Source organism: Parasteatoda tepidariorum, chromosome 9 (genome assembly GCF_043381705.1).
Source record: "Parasteatoda tepidariorum isolate YZ-2023 chromosome 9, CAS_Ptep_4.0, whole genome shotgun sequence".
NCBI lineage: Eukaryota > Metazoa > Arthropoda > Arachnida > Araneae > Theridiidae > Parasteatoda > Parasteatoda tepidariorum.
In genome coordinates this window covers 37,927,078-37,950,643 of record NC_092212.1, presented here as the reverse complement: position 1 = coordinate 37,950,643, position 23,566 = coordinate 37,927,078, and the positions used below count along the sequence as shown (strand labels likewise).

At 30.4% G+C, this 23,566-nt stretch overlaps 1 protein-coding gene across 1 annotated transcript in view; it reads left to right on the top strand.

Moving 5' to 3' along the window:
* The window catches only part of LOC107446126 (neurogenic locus notch homolog protein 1), a gene marked incomplete in the record, with an annotated part of 98,987 nt that overhangs the window by 33,067 nt on the left and 42,354 nt on the right, over positions 1 to 23,566 (top strand). The window contains 9 exon segments of the mRNA XM_071184773.1: positions 1,017 to 1,133; positions 3,631 to 3,768; positions 7,753 to 7,899; positions 9,257 to 9,502; positions 11,661 to 11,909; positions 14,911 to 15,159; positions 18,619 to 18,867; positions 22,287 to 22,535; positions 22,909 to 23,157. Coding sequence (XP_071040874.1) covers positions 1,017 to 1,133; positions 3,631 to 3,768; positions 7,753 to 7,899; positions 9,257 to 9,502; positions 11,661 to 11,909; positions 14,911 to 15,159; positions 18,619 to 18,867; positions 22,287 to 22,535; positions 22,909 to 23,157 — 1,893 coding nt within the window.

Below are 23,566 nucleotides of genomic sequence, written 5' to 3'. Positions count from 1 at the left end.
TATTATTATTATTATTACTTCATTTATATATATATATATATATATATATATTAAGGAACGATCAAAAATTGTTACGCATCTATTTGGACAAATGATACAATAGAAATTAATAAAATTATGTTTGTCTGCGCTAATAGCGTTAACTGCAAATGAATCTAATTAGCAATTAGTCTTGAATTTTTGAAATCCAGATTTTTCAATTATTATTTTTTAAAAAAGGCATTTCTGAATTTGATGTTACAAGTCTTAATTGTGTAGCTTAATTATTGTGTGGCAAAATGTACTAAGGGACATTCAGAAGCACGAGTTTTTAGGAATAAAACATGCACTTTTCTGCTGTATGAATCATATATAATTTTCTTTCTTTGCAGTTCAGATTTAACAAATGGGATTAAATAATAAATAAGATAAGACATTTTGTTTGATTGAGTTTTTATGAGAAAAAATGGGTACCATCTATTAATTATTTTCTTACTTAAAATTAATAAGCTTACTTTAAACATGACAATTTGATTATAATTCAGATTGTCATGTTTATAGTAAGTCAGTAAAAAATATCTTTCTTGCTAGAAATAAACGGCTTGCCATCCTGCAACACTAGATTGCTGCTGGGCGTTCTTTTGCTATCACAATGAGATTCCATGGCTTGGGGGATTATGTATATGAATTATTGCTTCAAGAACACTTTTAAAGCAATGTGTGTAGATCATAAACTGCAACTGTTCGTAAACTGAAGCATACGATTAAAGATGAAATAACTGATGTTCCCAGAGACAAGTTATACCTAACATTCTTGAATTCTTATGACCAGCTATTAAATGGTGGAAGCCAACAGAAAGTACATGTTTCTGATGTTACTTAAAAAAAAAAACAGTTTGCAACATTTTTGAAAGTCCAGATAACGTGTTTGAAAAAATATTCTAGATAATTTTGCATTGTTACAATTTAATTATCTTTGTAATTTTTGTATATGAATACATTAATAATCAAGTGTGTATGATCGTTTTTGCTCTCAGATATATGTACTCAAAACCCTACAATCTGTAGAAATGGTGGAACTTGTAAAACAACACCGTCTGGAGGATATAAATGCAATTGTCCGCCAAATATCTCAGATCTGAAATGCCAAAAAGGTAAGAATGATTATCAAAGCTTAAGTTTCTAATAAATTAAGTTAGCACCAAAAATCTAATAAAGAATGAGTAAATATAGCTAAATCTATTACACGCTTAAATTCATTTTAAATAAAAATCCCCTTCTTATTGATTTCATTAATATAATACTGAGCCCACAAGGAAATAAAGTCAAAGACCGCAAAAATACTTATTTAAATTATGTTTTGAAGAAATATCAAAGTGTTCTCTTTCTCCAAAACATTTGGCTGGTATAATTTATCGAAAACAAATTACCTTTCTTTTAAAGAAAATAGCAAAATATACTCCAAACAACCTTTTAAAATATATGTTCATAAATTAATGTTAATTGATCTGCATACACACAAACATTGGCATAAGACTCGCTATAGCAAACTCAATTTTAACCTTAAACCTAACATCATTTAGATTTTAAAATTTAATTGTTTTTTAAAAAAATCTACATGACAAAAAATTCAATATATTTTCTTTATAGAAATGTATGTTAGACATTATAGTACAGTGTGAAAAATAGAAAAGCGAACACTTTAGTAACTTTTCATCTAATGATTAGATTTTCACGTACCAAGTTGCATGATTAGATTGACTAACTTCAAACATAATAAAATGCTCACGTTATTTTAATTTACGAAATCAGACGGAAATCATACTTGCCTTAAAAAAAGTACTTATTTTTAGATTTGTTTTATAGGCCGATGCAATTTGGGAAAAGATGTAATCTTCAAAATATAGTTTCATATGTTTACTCAGAATAGTGGTCGAATGTTTTAACCCTTATTGTTAATTTTACTTTTTGCGTATTTTGCCATATCTCGAGAACTTTTTAAGCTAATCAGAAATATGAAAGCAAGAAAAATTAATTTTACTTCTTATTAAACATTAATTTCGCTTTTAAAGCACTTCACCCCATTTCAGGAAATAAAACTAATAAAATAACTGTTTCAATCAATTGTAAAACTGGTTTATCAAAAGAAAATTCAGAGCAAAATTTTTTTTTTTATAATTTCACATTGTTTATTTGATTAATGGTCAAAGGAATTGTAAATTATAAGAACACAAACACTTACTTCATTTTAAGCTCTTACTTCGAAGCACTTACTTTATTTAAATGCCAAAGCCCAAAATTTGAATGGAATCTGTTTCTTGAGAAATGTAAATTTTGAAAATATAACAAATCAAAGAAATGTTACTCAGTATGAAAGAGGATCAAAACTTTTGAACTCTCTCCAGCCTAAACTTATGGAATCATATATTATGGGACCAATTTCTTGATTGTGACTTCTCACCATTTTTGTGGGTCTTAAATCTAAATCCCTGAAAACAAAGATACGTTTATTCAAACAACGTAAGTTGTTCGATTTCGTAATTCAAAATATCATTTGAGGAAATAGTTTAGCATATTTAAGGCAAAAATTCAAATATTAAATCAGAAGCTTTGAAGGTACAACACTTCTTAGAAAATGAGGGTAAATCCTTATGCTGTTTGGGTCTTCAAACTATTTGAGACTTATATCATATCTATAAAAGATTCATATACGAGAAAGCTCTAAAGGTTATTGTACAAAATACTAGCTGAGAAAAGAGATACGATATAAAATCAAAAAATATATGTAAACCTATAAAGTAAACTGAGCTTGATGATGATTCAGCATTTTATCTTATCAAATCTTTAAAAACTCATTAAATATTTAACAATTTGAGCACTTTTTTAGAGTATTTCTTATTTATATTATATATCAATATTAAATGTAAACACCACCGAGCAAAAAAAAATCAGGTGACTTTGAGTACAAATTTGAGATTGCATATAAGTTAAAACCTCATCAATTATTATTATTATTATGAAAGTTACATAATTCTAAAAAAGGTATGGAACTCAGATTTTGTTAATAATGAGTCACTTTGTAACAATTATAAGAACCTGTCAATAATCATGTAAAAAGTATAGCAAATATAGCAATGTTTTAATATTTTTTTAATGTTTTATCAATATTTTAATGTTTTATCAATAGTATAGCAATATTTTTTTATAATTTCCAATTTATATTATCCTAACAATAATCAAGCACATTAAATTGGTTAAAATATGACATAGTTGCTACCTCTTCCGTTTTCTAGATAATAATTCTATTTTCATATTTAATTTGGTAATATAATTCATGCCTAAATATTTCATTTTCAGTTTTAAAAATCTAATTTAAAATGATTTTGAGTTTCAATCTACATGAGTATATAAGACATAGACATATAAAAAGCTTGATATTATGCGAGAATTTTGTTTGGAGCTGATAAAATTTTTAAAAAATGAACTGCTTCTGATGTTCACTATATTTTTAATTTAACTATTATTAATAAAAACGTTTCTTAAAATGCAGACAGTAGCAAAAACAAATTTATGTCTAAAAATGTATTCACTATTTCTTAATGAAGTTTATGTTAAAATGTAATATTTTTATATATTTTTCTGTAACAATAGGATGTGAAGACTTAAAAGGAAATGAAGAATGCCAAAAAAGAGGAGAGCATTGGACTTGTTATAACAATAAACAAGACGAATCTAAATACACGTGCAACTGTCAGACTGGATATAAAATAAAGGACACCAAATGCATCGGTAAAAAATATACATAAGAACTATTTTTAATGCTTGAAATAAAAGAAATGTTAAACGAGAAACATTTTAAATTATTTACAGATTTTTAAACATACCACTGTAATACATTCAAAGATAGTGCTAATAAATCACAATGCTTTAGTTATAGAAACAGACCACGAAATAAAATATTCAAATAAATTCAGAGTAGGGATAAAAATGCCTGCTAGTCATTTGGTGTTTAATTAGTGTTGTTTACACTTAATTATTAAAAAAAAAGAAAATAAATGAAGAACTGTAAATAACGTTTGTGAAAAAAATCCCATGTTGTATTCGTCTAGCAGCGTGCTATTATTGTAGTCAATATACAAGGCGAATATAAAATAATTTTGCTGACATATGACCTTACAGAGTGCATACGTTTAAGTGAATGGAACTAAATTCGGTACATAAGCATTGTAGTCTATGCATTTAAGAATGTTGTTAAATTCGATTGCGTGTCTCTTATGTCTGTAGTAACAAAATTTCAAAACATTCCAATTGCAACACCTAATTGGTTTGATCGAAACGTAATCCTTACAGCAAGATATCTAAAATAGAGTTGGAACGATATTTTTAGCAGAAAGGATCGCAGCAGGAGCCGCCAATTTTACGTGTTTACCAATACGAAGAGAGTGTGATAAAAACCGTGTAGTGAATGGAGACTGATGCACGTTAAATCTGTCGAGTCTCAAAGTCCTCCATGTTCACAGAACAAATCAATACATCTGGGGGTACTGGTCCAGGAGTTTCCCTGTCTTTTGGATTGGTACAAAATTACTACGGTACTTAGGGTGCGGAGTTGAGCATTAGTAGTTATAAACTCAAAATTGGGTCGGCAGTTCAACAGCGGATATAAAAAAATATCTTATCTTTGCACATACTACTAAAATTAATGAAAACTTTCACTTTCGCTTCATGTTCACATGTTTGTTTTGTTCGAAGCTTTTGTAACAAGTTTGACACATTTTTTCACAGCAAGGAAAAGACAGAGAAACTTTGTTACATATTTTTTTAATAGACATGGCTCTAGACTTACTGAATGGTGAGTGAAATTGGAATTTACGAAACACAAATATTTCGAAAACGATGTATTCGCAATTGTTTATTTTCTTAAATTAATCAGCTCTATTACGAAAGTTAGGTTTCGTAGATTTTTAAAAAAAAAATTAGACTTATTCATTGAAAAAGTAGAAGCATAATTACTTTCTCCATGAGCCATATTAAAATAAATGTTACTACTAGAGTGATTGCTAATATGGATACACAATATATATAAATGTGTATATATAAATGACTGTATGCCTATATATGTGTTCTGTATATACTCCTAAGCCATCAATCCGAAAACGATGAACTTTGGCATACAGATAGTTCGAAACACGAAAAAGGTCACTGTCGACATTAGAACATTCTACGAGAAACTGTTTAAGTGGAATAAGCGAAACACGAAAATGGAATTTTCTAATTGTTCAAGAGTTAGAAATTGTCTTACATTTAACTAAGGGCAATTTAGTTTTACAAATATTATAAATATATCATTACTGATATTTGACAACCTAGAGCTCTATTTGATAAAAAAAAGTTTATTTGACTTACTTTAATCTTTTAGGCACTACGTCAGATAAATTCAATGAGCATTATTAACGTGGTATTTGTGTATTACGCCACCAAATTAATATTTCTAAAGTTATCGGAAATCACATGTTTATTTTGTTTAGAGAGTTCTTTTAAAATGTGCCTCCGTAGAAGTAAATAATTTAAAATCATCTATATATTATTATGCATAAATCAAATATAATTATGTATCAAAATATAATTAAGTATTCAAAGGCAAAATTAGGGGGAAATGGTATCTTTCGTTTATTAGAAACGTAAAAAATCGCAAAAATATTATTGACGTCAATGATTTTAAACTAATTTTAGATGATACATATACATTACTGTTAAAGTAATAAATCCGGCTATCATTAACACTAACCGGTCAATATTAAGAATAACCTCTTCTTTTGGTCAATGTGGGAAATATCGCAAATTATTCTCTTTAACTGGTTATTATTACAGATAACTAATGATGCATACCCTCCAACTTATGAGGATTCTGAAAATAATTCTTTCTAGTGGTAGCTAACCAAAGTAGAAATTTTTTAAGCAAATGAATCTGTCATAAAACTTTTATCCGAACTTAAGAATCTAGCCATATGGCCTGCACTTTTATAAGTAATAGTGAACAAATTACGCTAAAATTAATTTTTTTAAAATATTAAGACATTAATTTTGCTACCACCTGAAAAGAAGATTTCTGAAACTACGGAAATTCCGTAGCAATTGGAGGGTATCAAACATCATTGATGTCTGATCAATGTGATTAAACGGTTAACATAGCATAGGGACATGGATGTGCCTCTTTGTATTTTTCTTAAGGTTAAAGTGTGAACATACCCTACTGTTAAATATACCCTATTGATGTCACTACTTTATTTTATTTTCACTCATTCATAAATGCCCCAAAAATATCACTCACCTGGTTCTTCCACTAAACTCTTTAATTGCATTGGTATATGCTTTCCGGTTTTGTGTTTCTTGTTCATTGTTGATTGATTGATTTTTTGAGACTGGCAACATGACTTTCAACATAATTACAACGAACCCGCAAACTTTGGAGGTGTTGAAAAGACACGTGTATATGTGTGAACTCAAAAAACTGTCAGTTGTCTTGAAATAAGTTTTTGAAAAGCGTTCAAAAAAATAAGCGTCTTTGACATGGAGAGATAGAGTGCTCCTAGATTTCGCTTTAGATTCGGACAAAATGCAGAGAAAACTTTTACAAAGCAAAAACTGGAAAACAGATACAGTTTTTTTTCTGTCACGAGCCAAGATCTTAAGGTCGATTAAGGAATTCTATGAGAGAAGAAAAGAGGATGGAAGATTGGTCATGCTGTGGTAAGCCTTCACTTTCTAGAACAGAATAAAATTTCGATATAATCTCCGGATATTGCATGTTCTTTTCTCTCCTGACTGCAAAATTATCAGAAAACTATTGAATTTTAATCACATTAGCGTTCATCAGAATTTAGATAATTAATCTGAACTAAAAAGAAAGTAAATCATGTGATACCAAATGCCTAAAGAATTTCATCCCGAGTCACAACAATATTCTTTGTCCGGAACTATGTAAGAACGTGGAATTTAGAGCAGGATACACAGGTTTATGGCTTCTAATTTGATTTGATTTGTTCATTTACGTCGCACTAGAGTTGCACAATGGGTTATTGGCGACGGTCTGGGAAACATCCCTGAGGATGATCCGAAAACATGCCATCACAATTTTGATCCTCAACAGAGGGTATGGCACCCCCGCTTCGGTAGCCCGACGACCTGCACGCGAAATCGAGCACTTTACGGAAGAACAGTTTAACGAAGAGCAATACCGCACACACTCGGTCCCTACGCAGACTGATCCAAGGGGTCACCCACCCACACACTGACCGCAGGCAGTGATGCTTGACTTCGGTGATCTGCTGGGAACCGTGTCTTAACGATCAGTCCACTGCGGGACTTATGGCTCCAAAACTCACACTACTATTTAAGTATGTATGATCAATTTCTTTAGGGATGATTGAGAGTTCATCGCAAGCACGTCAATTTGAAACAGTGGGGAAAAATAATTAAAAATGCTTTTACTGATCTGAAAAATAATATTTCAGTATTCGAGTTCCAAAATTTTATAAAGATTGGAATAGAGGGAGAAAGGAGAATTCTTTAACTTTTCTAATTAATGCCAATCAGGGTACAAAATTAAGAACAATAAATGTGCTGATAAATATATATGTCTCAAATTAATTAACGTCTGATTTCAAAAAGAGTAGTGATATATTTTGGAAATTCATGACCAATTTTTAAAGTGCTTAAAAAGTAAATTTGTTTTAAATTCCTTATATTATATACAGTTCATTTGTTTTTCAGCTATAACTGGTTGTGAGGACAAAAGAGGGAACAAAATATGTCAAGAAAAAGGAGAATTCTTTACTTGCATTAATGACGAAAAAGATGCTACTCAATTCAGATGCGAATGCCAACCTGGATACAAAATTGAGAACAGGAAATGCGTCGGTAAAAATGTTTAGCTCTTCAATTTCTATTTCTTTGGAATTTAAAACAATTAGTGATTTTTATGAAACTCGAAATGAGCCCTTTGAAAGCATAGAACTTACTTTTTTTCCTGTTTATATATTTTAGTTGCTGAAGCTAAATACGATTACCCGTACGAATTAGAAAGATTTTAACTCTCAATAAATGAGTAATCGTGCATTTTTGTGCTTTGGGGATAAATAAGAAAATCTTGTATGAATTTTATTTCTTAAGTAATCTTAATGCTTACAGAATAAAGATTAAAATGCTAAATAAATTTTTCTTAATATAAAGTATCAATTTTTTAGTTATTTCCTTAAAGATTTACTTATTATTAGATAGTTTCGTCTTAGAGAATAGACGCCATAATCAAGCGTTTAGAATTTTTATAAAAATTATGTACCACATAAGAGAACCGTAGGAGAAAGAAAGCCTTCCTATTGTATGAAAGATAATTATCTAATAAAATTTACAATAAAAATATCAATTTATCACTAAGCATGCATTTAAATATTTTCATTTGACATTTTTAAACTTTCGAAATTTAAGCAATGAGGTTCATAAAGAGGTATATTTTTGTATTCCGATGATAAGTATTAAAAACGTATTTGGAGGCAATGCTTCCGGGTGCGTGAAAATTGTAATTTTTTTTCTAAAACTGAATACTATATAAGTATCATTTTAATGAATATAAAATAAGTATCATTTTAATGAATACAAAATTTGAGCGAATTTGGTCGAATATAGTAACTAAGGAATAAAGTTTTAAGGATACGACTTTTTAAAATTCGATTCATAATTTGCATCATTGCTTAAAGATTATTTAAGGTAAATTTTAAAATTGATAAAGCTTAAAATTCTTAAAATTCATAATATAGCATGTGTTAATTAAATACGCACGTTTATTATATACAATTTGTTTATTTATTAATGCGTGTAAATTGAATAAAATTCAGTCACTTTGTTACTCTTCTAATAAATAAATAAACTAAGAATAAGCAATTGTCCGAAAATAATACAGCAGTGAACGAAAATACTTTAATTAAATGTTTTTATTATTTTTCTAACTTCAAAAGACATTTTAAAAATTTACCAAACCTAGGAGTGTATACTTTATTTGCTTAGAAATATTACTTTTTTTTCTTTTCTTTCGAGTTGTTATGTGAAGACTATTTAATGGTTGTTAGACAATATTTCGCTTTTATAAGTTTTTGGTATTCATTCCAATATATTCTATAAACTAAAACACGCAACAGTTTCTGAAACTTTAAATCAATTAGCATGTTAATTGTGTAGTAAAAAATTATTTCATGTGGTAATTCTGTTTTATCTATTTCAGGTGTATGTGCCAAAATATGCCAAAATGGTGCAAAATGTACTAAAATGGGAAAATATGAATTCTGTAAATGCTTACCTGGAACTTTTAGTGATGATTGTGGAATAATACCCGATTGTATTGATGAAGTTGTAAAATGTAATGAAAAATCTGATTCAGTTTGTGGTTATAACGTACGATTAGAAGAAGCTGAATGTATCTGTAATAATTCTAGTTTAGCATACGACGGGAATACAGAAATTTGTAGGGGTAAGTTAAAGACTAATAAAACTGAAGAACACATTTTTGGTTGCATTTATGCAAGTAATTGATCCTTCCTAATTCCAGAACGGGGATTTCAAATATGAAATGAGTTTTGTTTCTAAAGCTAAACAATTTTATTTTTAATGACATCGTTTATAATAGAGAGTCACGTAAACGTTGCGACAAACTTTTAAGGAGTTAGGGCACATCATTGGATTTAAAATTACAGAGGAAATACCCGAAAATGTCTTCGTGTGCGGCTAGTAGCGCTTCCTTATTATGATCTGTTCAAAACACACGAAAAAACAGTTCATAATAGGGAAGAGCCACCTAGCGGCGTATGACGACATTTACGGGTATCTACTTCTATGCAATTTTAATTGTGATGATGTGCTCTCCTAGAAGTTTGACGCTACAATTATGCGATCCCTTGTTATATATAAAAATTTTAAGTTTGAACATTTTGACAAAAGAAAGGTTGAAAATTTTATAAAAAAAAATTAATTTGGAGAGAAATATCTGAAATTAGAGTTACGAAAGTATCTAAGACGTGTTAAAAAATTTCATGAAACGAAAACAAACAAAAATTTGTTCCCTAGAGTAATGTTTCTCAACAAATTTATTAATTTCCTACACAATATATAAGGAAATTTTTGATTGATTTGCAATATTGCATTGTTTTGAGTAAGGAAAGAAAACTGATAATGAGAAAAAAACTGGGTGTTCCATAATTATTACTCTTGATATTACCTTTCAGAGCCATGTCAAGATTAATGTTAAAAACATGTACACATTAAGGTTGGCAAATTAACCCTAAATCAAGAGGAAAATACTTTCAAAATCTGGAGAGTTTCTATTGTGAAAGAAAGAACGGAATGAATTAAAATCTATTTTATTACCGGAGAAAAAAGAGAGGCGTTAAAAAGCGATTATTACAAAGATCTCCAAATTTTTTCCGGCAATAAAACTGGTTTTGATAACTTTAATACCATCTTTTGCTCTAGTAAATAATATCGCTCATTTGGTGAAACAATGACGTAACTTGATTTTGCAGTTACGTCTTTGTCTCACCAAATGAGCGATATCTTTGCGGAAACATTTTTTTTTCACGGTTAAAATGTTAATTTATGAATGCTTCATTGACATCGTTTTTAACAGTGATTTTAAAGTACAGATTAAGTGAGATAATAACGGGAAAATCTTGCATTTTTATTTAGTTCAAAATAGCATGACTTGTTTCATTCGTAATAAAACGAATATTTTTTTTAAGCAATACAATCTAAAAATTTCGCATAAAAGGATCTCAGAAATCTGAAAAAATGAAAATATAGCTTATTTATGAATATTCTTTTACATTGGTGTTTACATTAATAAAAATGTGTACAAAAAATCGGTAAAAGTAGAACAGATTTAAATTTCGACACAATACTACTTTTTGCATGAAAAGCAATATTTTCATTGGATGCGATTTTCAGATTCTCACAATATACAATATCGGCAACTTTTATTTCATATTATCACTGTCGTTGAACAGCGGGCACAGTTTTGAGTTCACGACTACCATTGTTCACCTCCGAACCCTTATTTTGAAACCAACCCATAAGACAAGGGAACTACTGTATCAAGCTTTGGAAGAAATTTGTCTTCGATGAGAACATGTTCAATAGAACTAACCCTAATCTCCGTTAAACAGAGAGGAAATCCACGGAAATCCCGTGGTTAGCCCGGTGGCAAGTGGACTCTAACCCATGATCCGTCTATCAATGGGTATATTTTTTGTCAGCATTTTGGTGGGTGCGAGCTGGGTGCGGAATGCATACCCATCAGCCATTGCTGGAATTTGAAACCATTCACCTAATTGGAAGGCTCTATCCCTTGACCCAGAACGGCTCAGTATTGGGAAATTGAATAATATATTTTGAATATTTTTGTGAAAAAAGCTGTTGAAAATTAGGATTCCATATTCTTTTTATTGTTATCTGTACTTCGCTAAACCCCGGAGCAATTAAAGTAAATAAAGAAAAGATATTTTATCAGAAATTCTAAATTCCGAAATTTTTCGAACTATAAATTAAGCTAATTTTTTATTATTATTTTTTAACTATCAAATTTCAGTTTTTGAAAAAAATCCGCAGATTTTTAAAATTTTTTATTTTACTTTCAGTTACATGTAATGAAACAGAACCATGCAAAAATGGAGGTACTTGCAAAACTGTGGGAAACTATCACTTTTGTGACTGTATAGAAGGTACTTTAGGAGACAAATGCGAAAGTGTGAATTCTTGTGTTGAAGAAACATTAATATGCAATACAGAAAGCGGTGCTGTCTGTGGATTTAACGTATTAGATAAAAGACCAGAGTGTTTGTGTAGCAATGGATTAAAATATGATTCCAATATCAATTCATGCAGAGGTATACTTTTGATTTTCATTTGCTTTTCTTATAAACCTCAGCAACAGTTAAAATATTTACATAATTTTATCAATAAAAAATATGTCTGTCTTTTACAGGAGAATATCTTTTCCTTTCATCTAAGCATTGCAAGAGCTAGTATTTAGATCATTTATACATCTTATATTAGATATATTGCCCTTATTTTAGATATATTACTGTCATACTCCTTCTATTAAATATATTTTCCTTATATTAAGTTTCGATACTAGACCCAACGAGCACTTAGATACGCGCTCGTATCTAAGTACGTGCTCTTTAAAATTTTTGGAGCTCCTGTGGTCGGTCGCTGAACAGTACCAAGGGTACAGGGATCTGTGGAAAATTCCTTCCCCTTCTATTCTATGTCTAAATTGAGAAAGTGGCCTCATAGATTATAGTTATCTTAGACAAATTATTTTTATATTGCATAAATTAAACTGGGGAATTTTTTTTTCTGTTGTTATATATATTTTGTTGTTATTTATATTATTATTATTGATTTAGATTTTCGTGACATTGATTTCAAATTTGTAATCGGATTCCTTCTGCAATCTACAGTTTTTATGGAATTTAAAAATACATTCCCATAAAGAGGATTTTTTAAAATTAAGTGTCATCACTTTTGCTCTAGGTAGTGAGTAGTAGGTAGAAGGCGATAATACATTTAAGTTAATGATAAGAAATGATATGCTAATTAATTAGTATATATAACTAATTAATTAGTATATATATTAATTAGTATATACAGACGATATTTTAAGTTACGAAATACTACACAAAAAAGTACTTTCTCTGAATAAACATATCAACAAATTTCAACGAATCAGAAAGCTTTTTTTCAACAAATTCGATTTCAAACACCCAAAATATAGAGGATTGCCGCAATGTGGGGAATATGATCCCGTTTGTTTGGTCAGGAGAGCTATACAAAGTTTGGATCCCATAATTTTAATTTTACTTCTCACGTATTTTGCCATATCACTAGAAATTTTTAAGCGAATTGAAAAAAAAATTGCATATATTAATAAAATTCCTTTATCCAAAGATAATTCGATGTGAAGAATAAATTTTAGTAAATATTTATTATTTTTTAAAATAATAGTCGAAAAATGGGAAAAATTTTATATAGGCATGAAATTTTTACATGACTTTAAATTATCTAATTTTACATGGCAAAATACAAAATTTGAGCAAAGTCAGTTGAATAGTTCCTAAAAAAATCGAATCTTAAAGAAGTCGTATATTTAAAACTCAAATTCTCATGAAACTATTCAATTCAAGTCGCTTAAATAGTTCTCGAGATATGGCTAAATGCGCAAATGGTAAAATTAACATTAAGGGTTCCAAACGTTAGATCGCTCTCCTGTTTAAACTATGGGAACCATGTATCACCGGCTACCCCCTTAATTTTGGGGTTAGAAATCCGAATCCGTTGAAAAGTTATTCTGGGTGGTTTATGATGCACTGTATGTAAATAAACCTATTAGTTCTTTATAAACTTTTTCTTTCTGGCAAAAAAGAAATATCATTCTGAAAATTATTTTTAGCTTCTTGAATAAAACTAACATCAAAACCACCATAATAACCACCCTTAGTCCATGTTTATAGACTTGAAGACAAAACGGAATATAAAAGCGTACACACATGTAAGAGCACTTACCATATTTTTTTAAAGGTTAAAATACTACTAAAATTTGACTAAACGGAGAAAAATATTGAAACCTGTTTTATAACTAATAGGAACTTGAAGGTGTACTGAATAACACTTGCTGTATTTAAACAAGTAATTGATCTTACCTCATTCGAGTGTGGGGATTTCAAAGGTGAAGTTAGTTTTCTGAAGAAAGTCAAAAAGTTATTTCAAAGTGTTATTTTTAGTTCAGTTTATTTTTTTCTTCTAAACGCACAAGTTTATGAAGAACGTATAGGTCTATATACATACATACGCAATTGCGTGTTCTTTTGAAAATAATTTTAAAAAAAATAATAAATAAATAAAGATCAAATTGCATCATAAAGTGAAATATCACCTTTTTCCCACCACTCTTTGCGTATTGGAACTAAGGGAATTTAAAAAAATCTTAGTTAGGAATATATTATTCAATAGCATAAAAACTGCATATTATAAAGAAAAACCGATCACAGATTTGAAATTAATCTGACATTCGTTTAAAAGTTTCATGTAACTGAAAAAAAAAACAATCATTGTAATCATCTTTCAATATATTTTTATTACTTCCAACCCCCATTATGTATAATTTTTAGTTTTCATTTTCAACAAGTTTACTGAAATTATATACTTAATGTAGTTTTAGAGAAACACCGTGTTTGAGAAAGAAAGGATTTTTCCTCCTTTTTTTAAAAAGTGTTTACTAAAAACTATTATGAACTTCATTTTATATAGTGCTGTTTTTATTTATAATTTGAACTTTTCCTTTCTCATATTTTTTGTAAAGTTGAACAACCGACCCAATTATCTGTTTACGACTACCAATGTTCTACTCTATAGCTTTGTAAGCTTGAACTAAATCCAGAAGACAAGGGAACTCATTGATCAAGTATTGGGTGAAACTTGTCTTTGTGGAGCACTTTTTCATGAAACTATCCCGCATTTGTAATATATTGATAGAAAAACCACGGATGCCTTTCCCGGTTAGCCTTGACGGAAAGGGGACTCTAATCTATGATCCGTCTACCACTGGTGATATTTTACGTCAGCACTGTGGTAGGTTCACGCCTGATGCGGAATTCGTATTGACCAGCCAGAGTTGTGATTCGTACCCGTTTCACCTTATTGGAAAGCGTACACTCTATCCCTTGAACCACCGCCACTCCCCATCTTATATTTAATGATTCATAAACTAATTTTAATTTATATTTTTTAAAATTACTTTTTTTTATTTTTAAGAAAAGTTTTGTTTGTGTCCACATAAGCCACACGAGATAAATTAGAGTATAATTTGCTTTTTTCTTTCTTCAGAAACGTGCAAAACAGATGACGATTGCGAAAATGGAGCTGTTTGCAAACACATTGGTAATTACCACTTCTGCGAATGCCGTATTGGAACATATGGGCATCGATGTGAGAATGTAATTGACTGTGACAATAAAAACTTGATTTGCAAAGAAGGTAGTGGAGCTATATGCGACTACAACTTGAATCTGAATACCACTGAATGCATTTGTGGCAATGACTTGAAATACGATTCTGAAACAGAAGAGTGCAGAGGTAAATATAAATAGTTCTTCTTGAATAGTAACTCCACAGTTCTCCGTGATAAGATTGTCATAGTATCTTTTAGATGAGGTCATGATTCTTTATAGCTAAATTTTTATTATTTTACTCTTATTTGATCATTACATTAAAAATTTCGTCAACTTTACGACTAGTTAGAGCCTTTAATTCGTTGCTGGTATTTTTGCCTGTTTTGCCTTTTCTGATAATTAAATCTCACATTTGACTAAGTATAAGACGCGGTTCTCTGTGGATAGATGAAATTAAGCATGATGTGCTGTGATTAGAGAGCGGGTGGATGACCACTTTGATCACTCTACGAAAGCACCATAGGAGTGCGGTGCTTTGTCAAACTGTTCTTTTGTAAGGTGCTCAATTTTGCGCGCGTCTCGTCGAACTACCAATGAGGAGTAGTATTTCGCAGAGGATAAAAATTATGATGGCAGGATATCCAATCATCCTTGGGAATTTCCCCCCGACCAGAACCAATAAACAAAACTCGTATGAGCGAGAAGGACACAAATAAATTCTATGACACAAATAAATTTAGTAGTCCGACGTAACGAACATACGCTGCCCAACTAGAGGAAATAAGAAAGATGTTAAAATGTTAGGGCTACTAAATTGTGCAGTGGAAATTAATACAAAATATGTCACAACTTTCGGACTACAAAAGTATTGGATTTTTCATTTATGGTTATCCGTGTGCTGGCCTTTTTTTCTTCTAAGAGGTGTTGCATTAATAACCCATTTTGCTACTTTTGCTTGAAGTAAATAAAACGGTACTACAACTGACATCTGAAAGTATAATTAATTAGCTTTTTGTCACAATATTAAAATTAGTGTTAATTTATTAGTTGTTACTTCGCAAATGCGTCTTTGTTCTGGATGACTATTGAATTTCAAATTTTTTCCTGGCTATGTCAAATAGAATTAAGAATACTAGCTCCAGTCGGAATTCATTTTTAATCGAAATGTGTGCTATTTTCCTATGAGGGAGTGTGGTCAAATTTATCTGGACCTCTAAGCTATAATTAATGGATGGTTATACAACTTTCAGTCATTAATTGACTTTTTCAATCAGAGTATATTGCGAACAGAATTTATCATAAGTTGAATTTTTTTTCCAAGTTAATGTTCAAATTTCATCTCAGCTTTATTCCTATTCTAGTGTAAATTAAATTAGTTTCCTTCATCGTGTAAACTAAATTTATCTTCAATTGAAATGCTTATAACTTGCCAACCAAAGCATAAAAAATATATTGTATATAAAAATATATTATGTATAAAAATGTATTATATATAAAAATACGTAATATATAAAAATATATTATTAATATAAAAAAAATATACCATATATATATTTTTTTCAAGTTGAAGGCTTAAAGCAGAAAATCACTTTTATTTTTGTAACTTCTAAAACGAAAACGCAAGACGCATCATTTTCGTAGTTAACTTTATCACAACCGAAAATCAACTCGTATCTTTAAAAGAGTAACGTTTTTAACGTTTTTCGTTTTTAGTCTAACAAAAATAAATAAGAAAAGAATTTTCGCTTTTTTAGTTTATTTCATAAACGTATTTAAAATTTCTATTTCATTTTATGATTTCGAATGATATTTAAGATAAGCGATTACGTTTTCGTCGAATATTAATAAAAGTCAGCATTTTCGTCTTTTTGCAGGGACGTGAAACTTGTTTTTAATAACTTTTCAGACTTACACCTATAAAACAAAAGGGAACTAAAAGAAAATTCTGTCATAACTAAAATCGGTAAAATAAATTAAACATTGCTCTTTTAAAAAAAGTTTAATATGGGCTACTTCGTTATAGAATGAACTTAATTCGCCTATCTTTACAAAAATTAATAAGAGATTGTGGTATAAATCAGAAAAAGGGCTTTCAATGGTAGTACAAAAATGTCAAACGGCCCTTCTATTTAGATCTGCAGAAATAACTGGTGGTTATAATATAGTTTGTCTAAAGTAAGAGCTCCCCTTGCCTTCAGTCTGGACCCGTGGCGTTTACAATGGTAACGAGGTATAACTATTTTCAGTAGGGGTGTGGGGTCACTGTTTAGGACAGGTTTTGGCTCCAGTGGGCGAGAGAAAGATAATCTTTTTCTCCGGTCTATTGTGTTAACTCTAGATTGAAGAGAAGCTACCCTTCCTGAAATGTGCTATTCTTGTTGCCATTACAACAGACTGGCTCAGATTTTGTGGAGGGGAGAGTTCTTACTGTGGACAAACCATACGTAATTTACGTTGCACTAGAACTGTGCAATGGGGTACAATGGGGTAGATAGTTTGGAAAACATCACTGAAGATGATCAGGCTCTTACATTTTTGTTCTTCTGCGGAGGGGATCATTTCTGTTCTTTGATATCCTGACGACCAATGTGCGAGAACTAATACCGTTCACCCTCGTTCCTTTTCCAGACTAATCAAAATTAGTCTCTGACTGACATCAGCCAGTGATGCTTGATTTCAATGATCATCTGGAAACCGTGTCTACTATGGGACACGGGTAGACAAAAATGTTACTAAGGATAAAAGATTTGTGTGCCAACAGTTTCATAAGTTGAACTTTCCAAAACTTTTATAGCAGGATAAAAGGTTTTCCTTATAGTTTAGAGTTTAAACAGCATTTTATCCATAATTTTGTCCACCATTTTCACATGAACCATTTGAAGTGTATTCTGCAGTCGTTTTTTTATTTTATAACCAGCGTCGAACCGACGACCCAATTTTGAGTTTACAACTATCAATGTTTATCTCCATAGCCATTTTGAACCAAAGCCAGAAGAAAAGGAAGCTCATGGATGGAGCATTGGGACATTCTAGCCTATATGAAGGACTTTCTGGATGTAACTAATCCGAGTTTGTCTTACATGGGATGGAAAACCACTGAAACCACCCTCGGTTATCCCGATGGCAATGGATTCTAGATCATGATCGTCAACGACTAAGGATATTTTAAGTCAGCGTTTTAGTCGGTGCGATTCGGAAGCAGAATTCGTATTGACCAGCTACTGCTAGGATTCGAATCTGAGTTACCTCATTGGGATGAATACTGTATACCCTGCGTCACCGTGGCTCTCTGTGGTTATTAAGCAATGAAAGTAAAAGCCATGCATGATAAATCTAACGTTTATTTTAAAAATGAAAAATAACAATTGTCATTTAAGTACATATGAACACACTGTCAGTTCTAATAAAAGCAGCTAAATTAATTCTAACAAAGTCAGTTAAATTAAAAGCAGGTGGAACAACAGTACCATTTGTCATTCATTCAAAAACCCTAATTGGCATTCATGTCACAAATTCATTAAAAACAACAACTTCTCTTATAAAACAAAACTAACATGCATAAATTCTAAAAATTTTTTACTCAAAAATTAGAACAGATTTTTGCACGACTTAATTAAAAAAATTTGCGTAACTTTATTTTTAGAAACATGTAGTACTAAATCTGATTGTAAAAATGGTGCTGTTTGCAAATCCATTGGTAATTACAACTTCTGTGAATGCCTTGAGGGGACATATGGGGACAAATGTGAAAAAGTGAATGATTGTGAAAATTACAAAGTGAAGTGCAAACTCGATGGTCTTGCATCATGCGGCTACAATCCTGAACTGAAAATTGCTGAATGTATATGCGATAATGACCTGAAATACGACACTGAAAATGATGTATGCAGAGGTACTTATTGTCAATATTTCTTCTGATTTGTTATACGATATTTAATATCTTTTAACTTAAGTTATAACACTATTTAAAATTATGTCACGTGCAGATATACAAATAAATTGTTCCAGTTTGATTTTATTTCTAATTCATACATTAATGATTTAATACTTGTCCTCGTAGTATTGAGAGTAATGCTGTATAAAATGAACCAGTTACTATATTAATTCAAAAGCAATTTACAGATAGTCTAGAAAAGTAGACTGACCTGTTTTTTTAAGCTACCGATTTTTTTAAAAGTATTAAAAAATTGATACAAAGCATAACATCAATTTTCGATATTCCTCTAAACTTCATTTTACCTTATTGTTTATATGCTTGTTTTTTAATATTTAATAATATTTTGACTCATGTTATTTTTAAATTGATGCTTTGTATATTTTTTGTGTGTTACTTACACTTTTTAATGCATTATTGTGAATGCACGGTATACCAATTAATTTATACTATAAGCTGTTCAAAAAATTTTGCATTTTAAGCTTACTGAGGCCATTGAAGAACTAAAGAACAGTAAAACGGAACAAATTAGTATTTGCATTAAAACATATCTGCATATACGTTTTACCTGTTGTTGTTTCTAATGACACTTGGACAAGCCAAGCTCCACAGCCAGGGGCCCCCACCAGGGGGGGGGAATTTTTACACTAAATAAAACGAATAGTTTGGGGGGGGGAATTTAGAATTTGCCCGAGAATGCGCCCAAGAGCTTGGGGGGGATGAGGGCCACTGTCCACAGCCATTGGCCGTTTGCAAATTAAGTCAGGAAGTTATGCCTTTTGTTTGTCTAAAGAGCACAGCAAGGGTGAAAGTATAATGTAAGATATTGTATCATATTTAATAAATAAGATGAAGTATATTAACTCCGAATCACTCGGATAGATGGCAGCACCACTTATTCTCATATTCACTTCCTCAATTTAGGAATAGATCTGAAGGTGAAGAGATTTTTCTAAAAATCCCTGTACCCATGGTAATGCACAGTGACTGACCACAGGACTTTCGATACCACAGATTTTAGGAGCACGTATATTGTGTGTCGAGAATCAAGAGGAGTCAAGAATCGAACTCTAGCTCCTCCAGACCGTAGTCCGATTCTTCAAACCTAGTTGGCGAAGCTTCAAACACTAGGATACCGTGGTCTTGTTTCCATGGTTCTGTTATGTCATTTACTAGGACACCCCATTCTCTATTGCATGCATTCGAACACCCGAAACTCTTTTGTCATTTCAGTCTATCTTTGCAGGAATGGTGGAACTCCTTATGAATGAAATTTCAATTTATAAATCCTGTGAAACTTTTGATAGACATTTATTTTGGTACTATTTCGTTAAGGGGTTGTAAAAACTCAATCACACCGTAAAAGTAATTTATTACTAAATTAGATATTTGCCTATACATATTACCATACGATACCAGTAGCACCAATTATCGCAATTAATTAATTATTATTATTGCTAATAATTTCTAGGTGATTTTTAAACCCTCTACAGTAAAAAAAAGAGTAGTAGCAAAATAGGTAAAAATCTGGTAGGATATTGGGTTGAAATACAAATTTCATTTGAATCAACTTTTCTGTTTCGATCTCGTTGGTGTAACGCATCTTTCTCTCTTGTGCTAATTATTGACCATCAATAAAACTGAAATATAGCTCTAAATTCTTATGCTACTTGTGAAAATAATAAAACATTTGAAACAAAAATATGGAACAATTTGTTTGTATAAGCTTTTTATTGTTAAACTATTTTTTTGACGAATTTATACAGTTTGTTCTAGTTTTTCATCACCGACGAAAGGAAAAAGATAAATTTTATGGTTTTGTAACAGTAAAAAAACGGTTCATTTAGTACCAATCAGTATTATTGCTCTATATACATCTTTAAATAGCTAAATAAATGCTTCCACATAAAATAAAGAATAAAAATGTTTTAATTTCATTCGAAATGCAAAAAATGATAAAAAAAAATGCCTAGTGACGAAATAATTTTCTGAGCAAGGCGTCAATTAGTAAGGCTGTTAAAAAAGTAATAAGATGTTCATTCTTCAATAATGTGTTTACACTATCAATGCTTTTTTTCTGATATTGCTTTTAAATTATTTATCAAAGAGACATGTCGTTTGTTCATAAATAATCCTCCATAAAGCATCAAGCATAATTTTTTTTCTATGATTATAAGGTATTAGAAAGCAAAAATATACATCCATAGATTTATGAAACAGAAATTCAGTATTTTTTTAAATGGATAAATGGCCCAAGTTAGAGGCTAAACTATATGGTTTGATTATTATTATTCAATTTATTGTCGTAATATTGTAGTTGTTAATGACTGCCAGTTGTATTATACTATTGTAGTTTGAAATAAAACACATTCTAATTGCTGGTTGTTAGGCAATAATAGCTAATTGATCATTGATAAGAGTTTTCAGTATGTATATAAGTAAACTGATCTTAGTCTAGACATCTCTATAAAGAGAGAGATATTTTAATTACTTAACCTTTTGACTCAGATGGGACACTGGTGTCCCTTTTATATATATTTTTCTTCTAACGCTCTAATTACAAGGAAAAATATATCTTAGTATTTTTTAATTATAAAAAATTTCTTATAGTTACTTAAAAAAACTGTTAGATCGTTGGAATTATATTTGTATTTAAAAAAATCCCATAAAGTGGCTTGAACATTTTTTCATTCATATTCAAAAATTTATAAATTATAATTTTTTTAAATTAAGACATTTCCATGAAAAATAATTATTCTCTTAGATCGACAGCAAATAAGTGCAAATTTGTAAAATCATTTTTTAAAATTTAGCCCTGTTTTAAATATTTTACCTTCAACACTGAAAGACACCAGTTTTTATGCTGTATTTTATGTCCATAATCATTAAAATGCCAAATAAAATATTTTTGACTTATTTTGACCTAAATTGATACAAAATAGTGAAAGAAATATAAAAATATATCTAAAAAAGATTTGTTCTCAAGGGTATAAGGTATTAAAAAGTATTAATTCTTATATTCATCCTGCACATTGCTCCTCCATTCTCCCATTTAAGATCTGTCTCATCTGAATCTTAAAAAAGAACAATATTGAGATGCAAAAAAAAAAAAATGCATAATGCGCAAAGCAAATACGTGATCTTTCTTTTCTTTGGGAATCGTAATCTATTCAAAATTATAAAAATTTTTTGAATCTTTAAAGTAAAACTGTGTTTAGAAAATGTATGTTAGCACTTTTGTTAAATAAGTAAAAATTCTTGGAAACATAAAACAACTGTTTAATTGACTTATTTAGATAAAATTATTAACATTTAAAAAGCACCATTTTTGCTTATTTAATTTTTTAAGAAAATGAAATTGAAATTTTACTTTTCAGGCACATGTAGTACGGAAACTGATTGTCAAAATGCAGCTATTTGCAAATTGATTGGTAGTTACAACTTCTGCAATTGCCTTGATGGAACATATGGGCACCAATGTGAAAATGTGACTGATTGTGATGATAAAAAAGTGACGTGCAGACCCAGAAGCGGAGCAATGTGTGGGTACAATGCAGCACTTAAAGTCGCTGAATGTATCTGCGATGACGACATGAAATACGACTTTGAAACTGAATCGTGCAGAGGTAACTATAATCAGCCTTTCCTGACATAGTATGTAGTTAGACACCCGGAATAACTTGTCTAAATAACCAATCATTAAGTGGCAATAATCAGAATATGAAGCATTAAGTGGCAAATTTAAAACATCGAAGTTTCAACCTCAAGTTTACTAATTAACTAGTTCTATTTTTTTTAAAACTAAGTTTAGAAATTAAATAGAAAAGGGAACTTCCGGAAAAAAGCTGCATTCCGGAAAAACATGTTATCATTTTGTGCGCGTGTGTATAGTGCCATAACAATTTTATCAAAAATAATCTCAATATTTTATATTCATAAATAATTGTAACTTTTTCTAAGGATATATTCAAATGCCCGTTTTTTTTAAACTTTTTATAGAAACGTGCAATACAGGAGATTATTGTAAGAATGGAGCTCTCTGCAGGAGCATCGGTAATTACTACTTCTGCCAGTGCCGTAACGGAACATATGGGAACAACTGTGAACTTGTGACTGATTGTGATAATAACTATGTGACGTGTAAAGATGGAAGTAGAGCAACATGCGGCTACAACTTAAATCTGAATGTTACTGAATGTATATGTGATAATGACCTGAAATACGACTCTGAAACAGAAACATGCAAAGGTAATTGAAATCTTTACCTTTAGTTCGTGCAAACATTGCGTCACGCATTCAAAATCTTACAGAAAAGCAAAATTCTACGATTTTTTTTATACGATACAAATTTTTGGCTCTCACAATATGCAATTCACACTATTTGAAGCCTATAGTTCTAATATTTAAGTAAAGAAAGCTGTTGAATTTTCTCTCACTTCAATATGTGCTCATTTAGCCCATCTGAAGGAGATTTTTAAGCAATACAAAAAAAAAAAAAAAGAGTGCGTGAAGTCCCTCCGCGCGGAAGAAGTTAAACTTCGCAACCTGCGACGTTAATTGTAGAAGAATCAGCAGTCGTAGAAGGATCACTAGTTCGACTCATTTTCCTGCTCCGCTCGCTTCCGTGCTCTGTAATCACGGGCAGCAGAGCATATTA